Below are 18,774 nucleotides of genomic sequence, written 5' to 3'. Positions count from 1 at the left end.
CGCCACTGATAAACAAGCTTTACTCAAGTTCAAAGGCAAGATAACAAAATAATTAGAATTTCTATTTATTAGTGACAATAATTTTGAAAGGGTATCAGCAATTTTTCCAACACCCTTTTACGAAATAATGGGAAGAATCCCAGATGGGATTGGTAATCTCGTCAATTTGGAGGTATTATTTGCATCAGAAAACCAGCTGTTAGGTCCCATACCATTTGATATTGGGAGGCTTCAGAAGCTAAACAAATTTTACCGGTCATATTAATTTTTTCTCCGGGACTATTCCGAAATTTATCGGCGTTAACAAAAGTTGGTTTAGATTTTAACTATCTCCAGGGCAGCATTCCTTCAAGGTTTCATCAAATAGATGTCGACAATACTTCTCTTCAAGGTTTTTTTTATGAACAAGTCTTTACGAGGCGACCATCAAGATTTTGAGGACTCAGTCAATCCAAATCATGTATACAAGTTCTGTTGGAGTATTTTCAAATATTATGAAAAACCAGGCAAAGTAACAGTTCAATTCACTCACAAATAATGCCTAAAATCGAGTGTAAAACCAGGCAACGAGAATACTTTGACAAAGGAACAGTTCACAACTCTCTACCCAACAAAAACGAGCACTTTAACTCTGCAGTCTACTGCCTATTTATAGGCTTCCCAGGCAACAGCGATAAGCACTCATTAATCAGAAAAATATCACCTTGAAAATAGCCACCCATCACGTATTGGAAAGGAGAAAAATTACCACCTTCAACTTATGTGTAATATCACATTTTTATGTAATATTAAATTTATTAACGTAAAAGATAAAAACACTTAAATAATAATTATAAATATTTAATTACTTGCCATTAACTCTTTAAATTTCAGGACAAAATCTAGTTAATTAATAATAATCAACATTATCAGATGAAGTTGGAGATGTTACAAATTGGTAGAGTATGAGAGTGATCTTTAATTCATGTAAATAATAGTTGTAATGGGGTTAAATTGAAGCAGCCCAAATTTGTTTCCAACATATTCAGTAGTTGGAATTATGTAGTTTCTTTTACAATAATTATGATGATAATGACAATGGGAAAATATCAATTTAATTTTACTGCATTCAAAAGATGTTATAGCATAGATCAAAATTATAATTTTCTCATTTTCAACTATTAAATAATAGGTAAGTATTTTAAAAGTCTGTTTTAAATTGTCAAGCTTAAATATTTGTCTATTGAGGTCTGATTATGAGTTATTAAAGGATAAAATGATGAATAAAAATACTCAATTTTGGGGTTGTTTCTAAAGGACCCAATAAATTTTTAATTAGAATTAGAGGATATTTTTTAATTGATCGTTTTATCACATCGTGAAATTTTACATCGTTGAAAGAGCCAATGTAAAAACAATAAAATGATGACAAAATTATCAAAGATTGGGATTCCATATTTCTGTCCAAGAGCGTATAAATAGTTTCGAGATTTTAGCTAAATGATTGTTAAATTCTTGCATTAGAACCAAACAGATTTTTATTGGTACGATCTCAACTATTATAAAAAATCAATCATTAATCCCATGGATTTTTTTTTTGATATAAAAAATATGATGTTTCACTTAGTCGATTCTTAAGAAATCTCGAATCAGACTATTAATCCTTACTTCAACAAAGGAAGCACATGCCTATTCACCAGAAGAACTTTTGTTGTCTTGGTCTTGGTCCCAACTCAACACTACACAAGTCCAACTGTTACTGAGCAATTTTTGGATGTCAAATGGACATCCTCATAAGGTAATTTTAATGTGGCCGATTTCCTCTCCTTTGCAATCAGTTTTGCAACGACACCAGCTCCTCTACCTGATTGTCCACCCTGTCCAAGTGTGCTTTCTATATTATGTATAGTTGTGTCTAAGGGCATATCAATTGAAGTAGATTATTTTTTTTTCATAGATCAATTAAAACTCCTTCCTAAACTGAACAAGCTTCTTCCAAAGTATATGGATTTATGGGTGGAGATCTTTCTTGTTAAAAAATAAGCAAGAGTGGAAAAGAATCCATTAAATAAATTACGCATGTTATTTAAATCAAGGAAAATCATAGTTGGTTTGGCTCAGCCAGTAGAGAGGGCATGAATTTTAACATGCGGACGTGGATCCGAAACTCATGGTTAACTTTTTTTATTATTATATTCTTATTTGACTTACCAATCTCCATAATCAATTTTAACTTTTTCTCATCTATAAAATCCAACTAAAACTCTATCATATTTGGACAATTTTAATTAAAATAAAATACAAACCTTACGATAATTTTAGTTAAAATAATCGAAGATACTTTCATCCTAATCAATTTATTGCTTTCGAGAGTTATAATACAAACAAATCGTTTAATTGTTTCAATGTAATTTTAACTTTAACCTATTTGAGTTCACTTCCAAGTATATTATTGATCTATAAATAGTCAGTTGATTCATTCATATTTTATCATATCAATTTATTCAAGTTTTGTTTGCTTATTTTTCCAATGATGAATTTCAAAAGTATTACGTTTTTTGTTGTGCTTTTGTCATGTCTTTTGGTCTCAAAGGCCGAAAAAGTTGAAGTTGTGGTTGAAGGAGCAACTCCTATTGCTCAAACCGATGAAGATTTTATTTGTGTTACCCTTGATTGGTGGCCTACAAACAAGTGTGATTATGATCAATGTCCGTGGGGTCAAGCTGGACTTTTTAATTTGGTAATTTTATTTTTTTTTTAGTATATATTGATTCAAGAATATTTATTTACTTTGATGTTTATTATTTTGTATTATATATTCCATTTGTAGGATTTGAAGAACAAGATTCTTGAAAAGGCTGTAAAAGGTGAGTATTGGAGTTATTCTAATGAATGTTTTGTTTACTAGTTTTTTTTTTTACTGATATGAGCAGCTTCTAATATGCTAAATAATGTTGGTGAATAAATTATGGTTTCAGCATTTCATCCTTTGAGAATTAGAGTTGGAGGTTCGTTGCAAGATCAAGTGGTGTACAACGTTCGAAATAATATTGAGAATTGCCAACCATTCCAAAAACAAGACAAGGGCTTCTTATTCGGTTTCTCCATTGGATGTCTTGACATGAAGAGATGGGATGAACTCAATGAGTTTTTCAATCAAACTCGGTATAAATTTATGACATATATGTTATTTTAAAATAGTAATTATGATGTGAGCTATTCATGTTTATTTTTATGTTGTAGAGCTAAAGTTACATTTGGTTTAAATGCTCTTATTGGAAGAAAAGAGTCCGAAACTGAAAAGACTCTTTGGGTTGGTGATTGGTATTCACATAATGCTCGGGATCTCATGAGTTATACAATTTCCAAAGGATATAAAATTGACTCTTATGAATTAGGTATTTGATTAATATCAATATTTTTTATGTTTTTAGATTAGTTTATATATGATTGACTCTCATCAATTGTGATTTTCTTTTCATTTTTTTTAGGAAATGAATTGTGTGGAGTTGGAGTTAGTGCTAGGATTGAAGCTAAACAATATGCAAAAGATATGGCAACACTTAAAAATCTTGTAAAAGAGATGTATCCAAATCCAAAAACTCAACCTAAGGTTTTGGGCCCGGGAGGTTTCTATGACAAGAAATGGTTCGATACTTTTTTGGATGCTTCAGGACATGACGTTATTGATGGAGTTACACATCATATTTATAATCTCGGACCCGGTATCTATCTATATATCAATTAAAATATTTTTATTATTATTTATTGTTGTTCCATGATTTGTTTAATATCATTGATGATTAATGCAGGTAATAACCCAAATGTGGTTCATCGTGTCCAAGATCCATTTTTCTTGACTCAAATTGCTCAGACATTTAAAGATGTTTCAAATGCTATTGACAAATTTGCACCATGGTCTGGTGCATGGGTTAGTGAATCGGGTGGAGCTTATAATAGTGGTGGCCAATTAGTGTCGTATACATTTGCATTTGGCTTTTGGTAAGTGTTTTTCAAATCTTTTATTAGTTGATTATTTTTAAGGCCCTATTAAAATCTAATGATTAACTTATGACTCCAACAGGTACTTGGACCAATTGGGAATGACATCTGTTTATAACCACAAAGTTTATTGCAGACAAGCTTTGACCGGGGCAATTATGCTCTTCTTAATACTACCACATTTGTTCCCAATCCAGATTATTACGGGTATCTTTCATATATTTTCCACCATATTTGTTGTTATTTTCATTTGTTTTAATTTCATTTGTTAAAATATCTTTTGCAGTGCACTTTTGTGGCATAGAGTTATGGGGAGTAAAGTTCTTTCTGTCATGCATAAGGGTTCTCCATATTTGCGTGTATACTCTCATTGTGCCAAAAAGGAGGTAATTTTTAATATTTTGGTTGACTCAATTAATTTTAATTTATTTTTTATTTATTAAATTTTTGTTTGGTTGCAGGCCGGGGTTTCTTTTGTTTTCATCAACTTATCGAAAAATACCTCATTTGAAATTGATCTTTTCCATGATCTAAATTTAAATGGTGGGAGTCCAAATTTTGAATTTAAAGGACATAAAAAGCGAGAAGAGTATCATTTGATTCCAAAAGATGGGAACATCTTAAGCAGTATTGTATTGCTGAACGGAACACCACTGGAACTTTCAGACTCGTTGGAGATACCAGAGTTAAAGCCGAAGCTTGTGGATGGTTTGAAACCCATTAGCATCGCTACTCATTCAATCGCATTCGTAACCATAAGAGATTTCAATGCACCTGCATGTTCTTAAGATTTTTTTTCTTTTAGGGGCAGAATTTATTGATTTTATTGGTTAGGCAGATTTAGGATTTTTGGTTTTTGAGTTACAAAATTTATTGATTTTGTTCATTAGGTCAATTTAGGTTATCATATTATTTTTTTAATTTTTAATTTGTTCCTTCTTATTAAAAATAAATTATTCTTTTCTTTATTATTTTACTATTCGTTTCTTTTTATTTTTTAATTTAATATATAATTTCACGGAAGATTTTAAGTAAAAGTTCGGAATAAAGGTTATGAGTATTTACGGCATTGTATAGTCATTAATACTGTATTACTACAAATTAATCAAAACAAGTCAGAAATTACGACAAAGCCTTCATTAATACAACATGCTACTTTCGCCTACATCGTCTAGCACATGGAGAATTGTTTTTCCCTTGTCTATGCATTGCCTTTTTACACTTTTTTTAAAAATTAATAAATAAACAGTAAATGAAAACAAACTTTATTCTTAAATAAATAAATAAAGATTGTTTTTGACTTATCAAACGAGCCTTATCTGCTTAATTCTTGCAGCTTTTTGTTTGTACCAATATGAGATATGTCAAGATTACATAATTGAAACTTCTTTAGGAAGACCTTTCCGTTGTCGTTGCATCCCAAATAAAACAAGCTTGGAGGACTGGTTGCATCCACTTATTGGCATGAATAAACCAGAGACGGCGAGAAGTCTAAACTTCTTCCAAAGAGTAAGTGTGGCCATACATGTTGCTCATGCACTCGAGTATCTGCACCATCATTGTGAAGAACCAATCATTCATTGTGACCTCAAGCCAAGCAATATTCTACTTGATCAGGAAATGGTTCGTCATATAAGTGACTTCGGCTTAGCAAAAATCCTTTCTACGGACAGACTGAACTATTCTGATAATAAATCAAGCTCCCTTGGATTAAGAGGAACTATTTGTTGGTGCTGTAACAGAAATAACAGACTCGGCAAGTGTCTTGTGCAACAAGCCTCGATGCTTGCTGAGTAAACAAGTGAATTCGAGCAAAAGAAAGAAGAACAGCTAAAGAAAAATGGAGAGAAAATTGATGAACAAATCTGATTCATTCATTAAGAAAACAATGGCATGAAGCCAGTACATAAATCAAGCACTAAGCTTGTCAGAAACAGCAAGTAATTACCTAAACATTACCTACCTCCACTAATTACATAGGAACTTGAAATTTTAGCTTGTAAACCTATACAAAGATGTGTTTACAGCTCATACACAAGCTAATTACATACTTAACTTAGTTAGAAATGAACTAAGACTCATTTCATGAACTAAAGTTTACAAAATGAACAATTGGCAGCTCCTGCATGGTTTGGTCTTCATGCTGTCGAGTGTTTGCTGCATGCTGACCAACTTCATCACTATTGGTTATGCGGCGCCAGGTAATTTTAATTATTTAATTTCTTCCGTCATTTAACAGCAAAACATACAATCTAAAACCACTTTTTCGTATATTGATAGGGTTTCCATTTGTAGTTATTTCTATATGTAATTTGTGATGAATTAATTGCAGAATATGGTATTGGGAATGAGTTATCAACGAAAGGTGATGTGCATAATTTTGGCATTCTTTTGCTAGAGATGTTTACAGGGAAAAGGCTGACCGATGAAGGGTTCAAAGAAGGTTTAAGTCTTCACAATTTTGCTAAGGCAGCTTTGCCCGAACGAGTGATTGACATTATAGATCCCATTCTTCTTCAAGAAAGAGTCAAATGAGGAACTCTTAATGAAAATAGCCTAGGGAATGATATAGAACTTCGATGCTTGAATTCAATATTTGAAATCAGACTCACTTGTTCTTCAAATCACCGCATGAGCGTATTTATATGAGTGATGTTGTTACCAAGCTTTGTACCATTTTGAGATGAATGTTGCCTTTAGATGATATCAAGTAGTAAAAGAGATTTCCTTGTTTTCTTCAGTTGCAGGTATCTATGGTGCCATAAGAATGGACTTGAGAGGTCAGGCAAGTGCTTGCTTGTTTATGTTTTGTTTAGGCAAATAAGCTTAAAAAACAAGTAATGAAATCTTTGTTTTGTTTGTTCCAATAAGTTGAATTAATAATAATGTCGAATTTTGAGTGTAATATAATAAATAATAAAGAATAAAGAATAAATAATAAAGATTAGTTTTAGGACTTTCAATTTAGCATGCTATCTAGGTGGCATACACTGAGTTAGATTATTTTGTCAGTCACGTAAGTGCTTATTAATAGTCAAATCGATCAATGACGTTTTTCATTATGGAAAGGGCCTACCAAACAATTTTCCAAGTTACAAAGTTTGAAAATCATTACTAAAACCCATTTTCAATGTCTTCTCCCAATACAAGAACTGGGGCAGCCCTTCTATTTTATTTTATTACGCTTATGAAAAGGGAAAAAAATTAGATGTGTTAAAAGAAATAATAAAACATAAATAATGAAGTGGCAAATAGGAGGATTCGAGCGGGTTCGGATCAGGCTGTATTCGGATTCAAATTAGTTCGTGCTTCGATATTCTCAAACTCGAGCCTTTTCAAGTTTGGATTTTTTTAGTTCGGATATTTTCAGATTCTATCAGATCGGGTCGATCAAGCTAAAATAAATTCAAATAATTTTGATATTTTATAATTTTTAATAGTATATATCTTTATCATTTTTAAAAGATTAAATCAAATTTTTATCATTTGTAGGGAGGAAAAAGTACAATATTATATTTACTAATTTAAAATTTTTAAAGGACCTAAATAGATAATTTTCTATTTTAAGAGTGGCGGATCCCTATTTACCCCATTTTATCTTAGTAAAGAATTTTTGGAATATGTGAAACATGAATTCAAAAGTCATGTTATTAATCAAAATGTCACAAATTAACAAGAAAATTTATTTTAAGAGATTTTTGTGTTCATTTTCGTATTAATTATAGGTACAATGAGTGCATATAAAATAATTTTCATTAATTAAAAGTTTAGCAAATTTGATAGATCGTGAGGCTTAATTTTATTTTCATATCATTAAATTAATAATACATCATTATATATTTTATATAATCATTAAATTTAAATAATTACTAACTTTGAATATCTATTATACATAAATAATAATTGCATTAAAAATTATTTTAGATTAATAATTAATGTTGTCAAAATTTATTTCAATTAATTTACAATTTAATAATGTTTTGTAAATTTTTAATATAAATTTATATTATTTAAATATATTTTCATAGTTTCAGACTTTTAGAGTTTTAGATTGAATTTATCTCGGACTTGAACTTAGGAAAATCTTGAGCTCGATTATTTTAGACTCAAGCTTTTTCAAATTCAAATAAACTCGAGCTCAAATTTTTCAAGGGCTTTGATATATTCAGGCTTGAATATTCTCGAGTTCAAATTGTAATGAGCTCAAACCGACTTTCGAGATCGAAACTATTTTACCAATTCTACTATTGTCTTGTTTGAAATTGGAACTTTTTAGAAAAGTGGGGCATTTGTAGAAAGCTTCTCCATTATTCCTTCCTCCAAATATGGTATTCAGTAACTTTAAAAAAAAACGAACATTGTTCCCCATTTTTTCCACAAAGAAAGCACATGATAACTTTGTTTGGACGTTTGTATTTTAAACAATAATTGTCAATGTAGGGCTCCATATTCCATTACTGTTGGCCTGGTGAGAGTTTCCTTGAAGTCTCCCTCTATCATTTTCCATGAAAGATACTAATGTTTTCTGAATATATATATAGACTGATAAAAGCAAAATGCAGAATGTTTCATCTGTCGTTGGGTCAATATGAATTCCATTTCCTTCGCTATCATAGTATTAAAATTTCATGCCAGTTGTCAAGCATTTAGGACATCAATTTTGACTTAGTTGTGGAAAAAAAAATCTACAACCAGATTCCTTAAGGAAGCATTTAGCTCAAATTCCCAAGAAAATCGTAGGCATGTGATGTGGTTTTCAAAGCTGGAAAACATGAACCAATTGACAGGAGATACCAGAGTTTGAAGCCTACTTATATTGCATGCTAGTTCTTGTTGATGAGCCAAGCACTCTCAAAACAAATCAATCTCATCACGATTCAAGTTGATGGAGCTATCAAAAAAGCATTTTGAAGCATGCTGCTCTTTTTTCCTCGTCTTCTTTTTACAGCAAGTTTTCTCAAAAACTCCAACAGGCCTTCTAGTTAGAGGAAATGACACTGATCAACAAGCATTACTCCAGTTCAAAGCCAAGATAACTGATGATCAGCTTAGGGTCATGGAGTCCTGGAATAGTTCCATTCACTTCTGTCAGTGGCATGGTGTTACATGCGGTCACAAGCATCAGAGGGTCAACAAGTTGAAACTGCAATTCCTGAAACTCTCGGGATCTCTATCACCATTCATTGGAAATTTGAGCTTCCTTAAGGAGTTGAATCTTTCGGGCAATAGCTTCTACAACCAGATTCCTCAGGAGGTTGGTCATTTAAGGAGACTGGAAATATTAGATCTGACTAGCAACTCCATAAGCGGTGAAATTCCTCCCAATTTATCTTCTTGTTCTAAGCTCAAAATAGTTCGTATGGGAAGCAACCAACTAACAGGAGAAATACCTTCTTTTCTGGGTTTCTTGTCAAACTTGAAAGTCTTGAGTTTTTACAACAACAGTTTGAGAGGGAGTATCCCACCTTCTTTGGGTAATTTGTCATCCTTGGAGACTTTGTCAAATAATGCTTTAGATGGGATTATACCTGAAACTCTTGCACAATTAACAAATCTTTCAAGTTTTTTGGCAGCAGCAAATACTATTTCTGGTACTGTTCCTGTTGCAATGTTCAATCTTTCCAATATTAGGTTCTTTGATATCGGTGTGAATAAGATTCAAGGTACTCTTTATACTGACTTAGCAATCACTATGCCATATGTTGAGTTCTTTTCTGTAAGGGGAAATAAAATCTCCGGACAAATCCCAGTTTCAATATCCAATGCCTCAAATCTGAATGTACTTCAATTTAATGATAATAGACTCAGTGGAAAGGTGCCCTCCCTAGAAAAGCTAGATAAACTATCTACCCTTCAACTAAGTGTAAACCGTTTGGGGCGTGGGAGAGAAGGTGACTTGAACTTTCTTTGCACTTTAGTCAATAATACCAAACTAGAGTTTCTATATATTAGCGATAATAATTTAGGTGGGGTATTTCCTAAATGCATCAGCAATTTGTCTAACACCCTTTTACGTTTAGGAATACACCAGAACAAAATAACAGGCAGAATTCCAGATGGGATTAGAAATCTCATCAATTTGGAGGAGCTATTTGCATCAGAAAACCAACTATCAGGTCCCATTCCTTTTGTTATTGGGAGGCTTCAGAAGCTACAGAATTTTTTCGCTCATAATAATTTTCTCTCCGGGACTATTCCCCATTCTATTGGAAACTTAACATTATTAAAAAAACTTGCTTTAGATTTCAACAATCTTCATGGCAACATTCCTTTGAGTCTAGGCAACTGCCAAAGTTTGCTTGGCTTGAGTGTTTCTTATAATAATCTTAGTGGACCTATACCGCCTCAATTACTTGGGGTCTCATCCATGTCCATAATACTAGACTTATCATCAAACTATTTGACTGGTGAGATTCCCGTTGCAGTAGAAAATTTGAAAAATCTAGGTGAACTCTATGTTTCTCAAAATAGGTTATCTGGTTTGCTTCCAGAAAACCTTGGTAGCTGTGTAAGTTTAGAGAAACTATTTTTGGATGGAAATTTTTTTGAAGGGCCCATTCCTTCTTCTTTGAGTTCACTGAGAGGACTTGAGGCATTAGACGTATCCAACAATAATCTTTCAGGGGAGGTTCCAGAATTTCTTGTCAGATTTGGGGCTTTACGGTATTTAAATCTCTCTTTCAATAATTTTGAAGGAGTGATACCTAGTGGAGGAGTCTTTAAGAATGGTAGTGCTACATTTGTTGAGGGAAACAGTAAGCTTTGCGGAGGCGTCCCCGAGTTACACTTGTTAATATGTAACTCGAAAACATCATCAAGCAATTCTCTTAGATTAAAAGTTGCAATTATTGTTGTGACTTTAGGAGTGACTTTGGTTTTTACTTGTCTCCTCATCTTGTGGTTTAGAAAGAAGAAAGAGCAGTCAACGACAACTTGTGTAGAAAGTTCTCTTTTACAATTATCATACCAAAGCATCGTAAGGGCTACGGATGGATTCTCCACGCAGAATTTGGTTGGTTCAGGAAGCTTTGGTTCTGTATACAAAGGAGTTCTTGAAGCTAGTGGAGCTGTTATTGCAGTAAAGGTGCTTAATCTTCTGAATCGTGGAGCTTCCAGGAGTTTCCTGGCTGAATGCGAGGCCTTGAAGAACATTCGACATCGAAATCTTGTCAAGGTACTAACAGCTACTTCAGGAGTCAATTACCAAGGCAATGATTTTAAAGCCTTGGTTTATGAGTTCATGGAAAATGGAAGCTTGGAGGACTGGTTGCATCCACTTATTGGCATGAATGAACCAGAGACGGCGAGAAACCTAAACTTCTTCCAAAGAGTAAGTGTGGCCATAGATGTTGCTCATGCACTCGAATATCTGCACCATCATTGTGAAGAACCAATCATTCACTGTGACCTCAAGCCAAGCAATATTCTACTTGATGAAGAAATGGTTGGTCATATAAGTGACTTCGGCTTAGCAAAAATCCTTTCTACGGACAGACTTAACTATCCTGCCAATAAATCAAGCTCCCTTGGACTAAGAGGAACTATTGGTTATACTCCACCAGGTAAGTCGCTTAAAAGAAAAACATATCTAAACATAGTTTTTTGTTTATTTAGAGGGTTTTCTTCTGCATTTATTCATATAATGTAATTTTTGATAAATTTGATTGTAGAATATGGTATGGGAAGTGAGTTGTCAATAAAAGGTGATGTGTATAGCTATGGCATCCTCTTGCTAGAGATGTTTACAGGGAAAAGGCCAACTGATGAAAGGTTCAAGGAGGGTTTAAGTCTTCACAACTTTGTTAAGGTAGCATTTCCTGAACGAGTTATTGAGATTTTAGATCGTATTCTTGTTCAAGAAAAAGTCAAGCAAGGAACTCTCAATGGAAAATTCCTAGGAGATGACAGACATTTTCAGTGCTTGATTTCGATAGTTGAAATAGGACTCACTTGCTCTGCTGAATTGCCGAGTGAGAGGATGCACATGAGTGATGTTGTTACCAAGCTTTCTTTTGTTAGAGACAAGCTTTGCCCAACTCGATTGCGTCGTGAAGTGCTACTCAATCAACAGGTAATTATATATTCTTATCCTAACAAATTACTCAACCATTTCATCATTTTAGGCACATTTCTCCTACTTTTGAGATAAACACTATGTTCAGAAGATAAGAAGAACTAAAAATTTCCTTGTTTTCTTAAGTTGCAGGTATCTGAGGTGCCATAAGGATGGCCCTGAGTGGCATAGGTCAAGCAAAGTGCTTTATTATTGCTGCTTTGTTTAGACAAATAAACTATAGAAAAGGCAAGTAATGAAACTACTGTTTTTCTTTTCAAGTGATAGTTGGAGAAAAGAGACTTGTTTTCTATATTAATGAAAATGTTTGGATTTTGAGCCTGCAACTTATTGTATTAGTAATGCTATTCAACATGCTAACGGTTTTTCTGGCGAACTTTTATTGTTGTAATCGATAATTTTTACTCCGATTTTGAAATGTGTGTTGAATTATTCAACATGGGCATATTCTACTTTAACTTTTTTTTTCACATTTTAATATGAAACATTTTTTAAATTAGGGTTGGCTAGACTTGTTCATGGGTCAAATATCTGTCCAAGCCCGAAGGCTCACTAGAAATTTTAGAACGTTTGGAAAAAAAATGTCATCGAACCATATATAGTATGGTGGCTAGAATTTCCTTTTTAATTTTAAAGTTGATTTGATAAAGGTTAATTGCTAATATTATTAAATAATAAAGAATTTTAATTAAATAAACTCTAAAACCTAAATTAAACACTAAAAATTAACACAAATAACTTCTAATACCAAAATATACACTTGCTGCCGTTGAGGCTTCAATTTCGTTCCCTTATTTCCTACCGAGGCAAACAATGGACCTTATGAAAAAAAAATTGAGTTTAGGGTTCTTACTTGATGATAAAAATAGGGAAAATAAAATGGATTGAAAAAATTACTTAATTACATGGAAACTGTTTTCCAGCAAGGAGTGCTTATGTGGACATGAAATATAATATCACCTCGGATGCCGTTAGTGAAAAAACAAATGAGTGACTAAAATGTTTAATATTGTAACAACAATAACCAAAATTGTAAGTCTTTTTATTTGAGTGATCAAAATGAAAGTGATTAATAAGATATTTTTAGCCTAAAAACTCAATATGCTCCACGAGACTTCCAATTATGTAGCAATTCTTATTATTTATTATTAATTTTATTTGTGTTGAAATAACACAATTCACATCTAAAAAATAGGAGATTGTGGAGTAAAGGTGCTCATGGGCTGGGCCGAGTTCGGGCCGAGCCCATAAAAAATTCGGCCCGGCCCATGAGCACCTCTATTGTGGAGTGTTTGTATTATGGTAAATAGAGGTAGTTTCTTCACCTTTAAATCATCCTAAAATTTTTCATTTTCTTCATAAGACAATTGCAGTGTTCTTTATTGTTTTTATCTTTCAATATTTTGTAGGGTACACTCAGTAGTGGAGCCAAAAATTATTTTGTTGGAGTTTAAAGGTCTATATATTTATAATTTTTAAATGATTAAATTTTATTATTTTTGAGGGGCTAAAGTGTAATTTTATTATTATTAATTTAAAATTTTATAAATTATAAAAGGACTAAATAAAAAAAATTCATTAAGCCCTGCCAACTTCTCGGCTCCGCCATTGGGTATAATTATAATGAAATATCATGCTATTAAATTACATTTTAGTGAGATTCCATCTAAAAGGTTGGGTTTTAAAAGGTTGGGTTTTAAGATTGAATTGTAAGCATTAAATTTAATAAATGAAAATGATGTTGCAGATATATTTGTAGCCGCACGTGAACTAAATTACAAAGTAAGAATCAGACAAAACACATGTTCATAATTCAATCCAATAAAAGCATGCCACGTAACCTAACACAAATCTCAACACATTTAATAAATGTAAAATGATGGTGATTGCAGATATACTTAGCTAGGCAGGTCTTTATTTATATATGTTTCCAGTATTGATAAATTGTAAGTGATAATCTATGCAATGTGAACTAAATTAAAAAGAATAAGACAAAACAAATTTTCATAATTCAATCCAATATATGCAAGCCATGTGACCTAACACAGATATCAACAAATCGGTTCAAGTGGTGGAGTCAAAGTCTGTATGTACCCAAGAACCTGAAAGAAGAGCTCTCAGATTGAAATTGATTCAGGTTGATGGAAGTGGCCAGCTCTTTTTTCATTGTTTGCTTCCAAGTTATAGTTCTTAGCTTGTTCAGTTTAGCATATGCAGCGCCTATATCCGGAGGAAATGACACTGATCTACAAGCTTTACTACGGTTCAAAGCCAATATAATTGGTGATCAGCTCGGAGTTATGGACTCTTGGAATAGTTCCGTTCACTTCTGTCAATGGCATGGTGTTACATGCAGTCGCAAGCTTCGGAGAGTTACCAAGTTGGAACTGCAGCTCCTAAAACTCTCCGGATCTTTATCACCATACATTGGAAATTTAAGCTTTCTCAAGGAGTTGAATCTTGAGGGTAACAGCTTCTACAATCAGATTCCTCAAGAAATTTGTCGCTTAAGAAGATTGGAAACTTTAGAACTGTCCAATAATTCCATCACTGGTGAAATTCCTTCCAATTTATCTGCTTGTTATAAGCTTACATGGGTCGGTATGAGGGGCAACCAGCTAACAGGAGAAATACCCGCTTCGCTGGGTCTCTTATCAAACTTGAAAGTCTTGAGTTTTGCCATCAACAGATTGAGAGGAAGTATACCACCTTCGTTGGGGAATTTGTCATCCTTAGAGAAACTTTCTTTGCGGACTAATTCATTAAGTGGGGTTATACCTGAAGGTATTGGACAATTGACAAATCTTTCAGTTTTCTCGGTAGAAGAAAATGCAATTTCAGGTACTATTCCCTTCACAATGTTCAATCTCTCCAATATGAGAAGTTTTGATATTGGTGGAAACAATATTCAAGGTACTCTTCCTTCTGACTTAGCAATCACTATGCCATATCTTGAGTTCTTTTCTGCATGGGAAAACCAAATCTCAGGAAAAATCCCGATTTCTATATCGAATGCCTCGAATCTGCATATTCTTCAGCTTAATGAGAATAGACTTATTGGAAACGTCCCTTCCTTAGAGAAGTTGGATAAACTAGCTAATCTTCTTCCAGGCACAAACCATTTGGGAAATGGAAGAGAAGGTGATTTGAACTTTCTCTGCAGTTTAGTTAATAATACCAAAATAGAAACAATAGATATACAAACAAATAATTTTGGAGGGGAACTTCCCGAATGCATTAGCAATTTTTCTAGCACACTTTTATTTTTAGTAATAGAAAATAACAAAATATTGGGAAAAATTCCCGATGGGATTGGAAATCTCATCAATTTGCAGGTGCTACGGGTATCACAAAATCAACTATCAGGTCCCATTCCTCTCAACATCGGGAGGATCCAGAAGCTAAAGAGATTTGACGCTCGTTATAATTTTCTCACTGGGACTATTCCCCATTCTATTGGAAATTTAACAGGGTTAACATTTCTAGCTTTAGGAGTTAACAATTTTCAGGGCAATATTCCTTCAAGTCTTGGACACTGCCAAAATTTGCTTACATTGGGTCTTTCTTACAACAATCTTAGTGGATCAATACCCCCTCAAGTACTTGCACTTTCCTCCTTGTCCATTTTACTAAACTTATCATCAAACTATTTGACTGGTGAACTTCCCGTTGAAGTAGAGAAATTGAAAAATCTAGGTGATTTGGATGTTTCAAAAAATAAGTTATCTGGTTTGCTTCCAAACAGCCTTGGTAGCTGTGTGAGATTAGAAAAGTTGTTTCTTGGTGGTAATTTGTTCGAAGGGCCCATTCCTTCATCCATGAGTTCATTGAGAGGTCTTGCGGCACTGGATGTATCCGATAATAATCTTTCAGGTGAGATTCCTGAATTTCTTGCAAGCTTTGGGGCACTAAAGTATTTAAATCTCTCATTTAATGATTTTGAGGGAATAATACCAAGTGGAGGAGTCTTTAAGAATTCAAGTGCTACATTTGTTGAAGGGAACGATAAGCTTTGTGGAGGCATCACTGAGTTACACTTGTCAAGATGTAACTCGGAAAAATCATCAAACACTTCTCTTCGTTTAAAACTTGTTATTGTTTCTGTAATTTTAGGAGTGACTTTGATATTCCTTTTTCTCCTTATCATGTTGTTTCGAAAGAAGAAAGAGCATCAGCCAACAACAACTTGTGCAGAAAATTCACTTTTACGGTTATCATACCAAAGCATCCTAAGGGCTACTAACGGATTCTCTACGCAGAATTTGGTTGGTTTGGGAAGTTTTGGTTCCGTGTACAGAGGAATTCTTGAAGAGACTGGAGAAGTTATTGCAGTAAAGGTGCTTAATCTTCTAAATCATGGAGCTTCGAGGAGTTTCTTAGCTGAATGTGAGGTCTTGAAGAACATTCGACATCGAAATCTTGTCAAGGTTTTAACAGCCATTTCAGGTGCCGATTATCAAGGCAATGATTTTAAAGCCTTGGTTTATGAGTTCATGGTAAATGGAAGTTTGGAGGACTGGCTGCATCCACCTGCTGGAACCAATGAACCAGAGACAATAAGAAACCTGAACCTCTTCCATAGACTTAATGTGGCCATAGATGTTGCTCATGCACTAGAGTATCTGCACCATCGTTCCCAAATATTGATCATTCATTGTGACCTCAAGCCAAGCAATATTCTACTTGATGCGGAAATGGTTGCCTATATAAGTGACTTTGGCTTAGCAAAAATCCTTTCTGCAGACAGGCTTAACTATTCTGCTAGCCAATCAAGCTCCCTTGGGTTAAGAGGAACTATTGGTTATGCTCCACCTGGTAAGTTCACTTTATTTATTTCATGATTTAAAAGCAAAACATACATTCTAACAGAAGTTTATATATATATTAGAGTGTTTTGCTCTACAATTATTCCTATATGTAATTTGTGATGAACTAATTGTAGAATATGGCATGGGAAGTGAGTTGTCAACAAAAGGGGATGTGTATAGCTATGGCATCCTCTTGCTAGAGATGTTTACAGGGAAGAGGCCGACGGATGAAAAGTTCAAAGAAGGTTTAAGTCTTCACAACTTTGTTAAGTCAGCTTTACCGGATCGAGTGATTGAGATTTTAGATCCCATTCTTTTTGAAGAAAGAGTCCAACAAGAAACCCTCAAGGGAAAATGTCTGAGAAATGAAATACATCTTCAGTGCTTGAATTTAATATATGAAATAGGACTCATTTGTTCTGCTGAATCACCAAGTGCGCGTATGGACATGAGTGATGTTGTTACCAAGCTTTGTTCCATTAGAGACAAGCTTTATCCTACTTGATTACATCATGAGGTTTCGAACTTAAATATGTCGCTCAATCAACGGGTAATAATATCTTCTTGTCGTACCAAGGTACTTGAACATTTCATCACCAAAGACACATTTCCGCTACTTTTGAGATAATTGTTGTGTTGAGATGATATGATGAAGTAAAAGAGATTTCCTTGTTTTCAGCTTGCAGGTATCAAAGGTGTCGTATGGATGAACTTGAGATGCTTAGGTCAAGCAAGGTGTTGGCTTTTTTCTTTTCTTCACATTCCATCTTGTGTTAATGTCAGCTCTTTATCAATAATTTGTCAATGTAATTTGTATTAATGTTTCATTTTTTTTTCTTTGCATTTTAAAGATGGAATTGTCATCAAATCAGAATTCAAGATGCTGCTAGGGGTCGCAGGGGGGCTGGCCCTAAAATGGAAAAATTTTCATTTATTAAATTTTTTAAAATTTTAAATTAGTAAAGATAAAATTACATTTTGATCCTTTTAAAAATGATACAAACTTGATTTAATCTTTTAAAAATTATAAATATATAAACTATTAAAATGGTAAAATTATATTTTTATTATCATAAAAATTACAATTTAATTCCGGCTCTCCTAAAATATTGTCTGATTCCACCCCATGTATCAAAAATTTTACATCTCAATATTAATTTTCATTGCAATGAAGGATCAATAAAATATATGAAAAGGGTTAATGATGAACCCTAAGAATTAGGCGATTGTATATTGCAAATCTTAATATAAAGTGGAATTGGGATTCCATCTTTAGGGTGGGTTTGGATGGGCTATTGGGTGCGGTGCGTTTAGTTTACTTTTTGTCTCACGCTACAGTATCGCTACAACATCTAATCTCACCGCCACCACTGTTTTTACACTAACCGCAAGTAAACTCACCGCCCATCCAAACCCACCCTTAGTCATTGTAAAGAGAAAAATTCAAATGAGAAAATTATAGTGTAAAAGGAAGAAAAAGAAAAGCAGAGATTGACCAAAGCAATAAGAAAATTCTATAAAAATCTTCTTCACCTTAACTCAACAAAAGACACTAAAAATTCCAGCTTTTTTAATTCATTGAGATTTGAAGAAAAGATTATTCTCATATCATTAAAATCTTTTCATAAATTAACATTTCCATCTCTTATGTTTTATTTAAAAAAAAAAACTCCAAAATTTACAAAGGTAAAATTAGAGTTTTCCATAGATCGGGCTATCCGGCCTAACCTGAAAACCCGTCCGAAAAATGAGTTTGGACAAAATATAAGGTTTGTTTAGAAAATAAGTCGAACCTCAAGTAAGGTTTTTTTAGCTCGAGCTCAGCCCGGTCTGAATTTGCAATAAAAAAACCTCCGCTATTTTTCCATGTTTTGTTGTTGTTTTCCACTTTTTACCATTGTTTTGCTACCG

General features: G+C 33.4%; 3 protein-coding genes across 7 annotated transcripts in view; all 3 read left to right on the top strand.

Annotated features, from left to right (window-relative positions):
- Positions 1-12,377, top strand: part of LOC105784887 (probable LRR receptor-like serine/threonine-protein kinase At3g47570) — a 34,754-nt gene extending 22,377 nt beyond the window's left edge. Inside the window, exons 2-5 of one of the 5 annotated variants that reach the window (XR_008189865.1) lie at positions 11,066-11,543; positions 11,652-11,788; positions 11,925-12,052; positions 12,188-12,377. Coding sequence is in view for 3 of the 5 variants with exons in the window: in XM_052621929.1 (XP_052477889.1) it covers positions 10,605-11,543; positions 11,652-12,052; positions 12,182-12,205 (1,364 nt within the window). In the remaining 2 variants the exon portion in view is untranslated. Of the gene's footprint in view, positions 1-10,604; positions 11,544-11,651; positions 12,053-12,181 lie in introns of all 5 variants that reach the window. The other 4 variants (XR_008189864.1, XM_052621928.1, XM_052621927.1 and 1 more) reach the window with 4 other exon arrangements.
- LOC105784888 (heparanase-like protein 2) lies at positions 2,510-4,769 on the top strand. The gene is given in 10 exon segments (XM_052621933.1): positions 2,510-2,719; positions 2,810-2,846; positions 2,958-3,144; positions 3,223-3,377; positions 3,471-3,704; positions 3,792-3,981; positions 4,064-4,128; positions 4,131-4,188; positions 4,268-4,367; positions 4,443-4,769. Coding segments are annotated over 10 exon segments (1,563 nt in total).
- Positions 12,378-14,196: 1,819 nt separating the features above from the next.
- LOC105776410 (probable LRR receptor-like serine/threonine-protein kinase At3g47570) lies at positions 14,197-17,691 on the top strand. The gene is made up of 3 exons (XM_052622577.1): positions 14,197-16,870; positions 16,998-17,440; positions 17,543-17,691. The coding sequence occupies exons 1-2, from the start codon at positions 14,197-14,199 to the stop codon at positions 17,366-17,368; spliced, it is 3,045 nt and encodes a 1,014-aa protein (XP_052478537.1). The 3' UTR covers positions 17,369-17,440; positions 17,543-17,691.
- The last annotated feature ends 1,083 nt before the right edge of the window (positions 17,692-18,774 follow it).

The sequence above is a fragment of the Gossypium raimondii genome, chromosome 10 (genome assembly GCF_025698545.1).
Source record: "Gossypium raimondii isolate GPD5lz chromosome 10, ASM2569854v1, whole genome shotgun sequence".
Classification (NCBI taxonomy): Eukaryota; Viridiplantae; Streptophyta; class Magnoliopsida; order Malvales; family Malvaceae; genus Gossypium; species Gossypium raimondii.
The sequence above is the reverse complement of the archived record's forward strand: the minus strand, read 5'-3'. Positions and strand labels throughout refer to the sequence as shown.

What these genes read in the sequence shown, in the direction of transcription:
- LOC105776410 (XM_052622577.1), top strand. Translation starts at nt 14,197, where the DNA reads ATGGAAGTGGCCAGCTCTTTTTTCATTGTTTGCTTCCAAGTTATAGTT. An exon ending in TATTGGTTATGCTCCACCTG is followed by an intron (nt 16,871 to 16,997) that starts GTAAGTTCACTT and finishes AACTAATTGTAG; the next exon opens with AATATGGCATGGGAAGTGAG.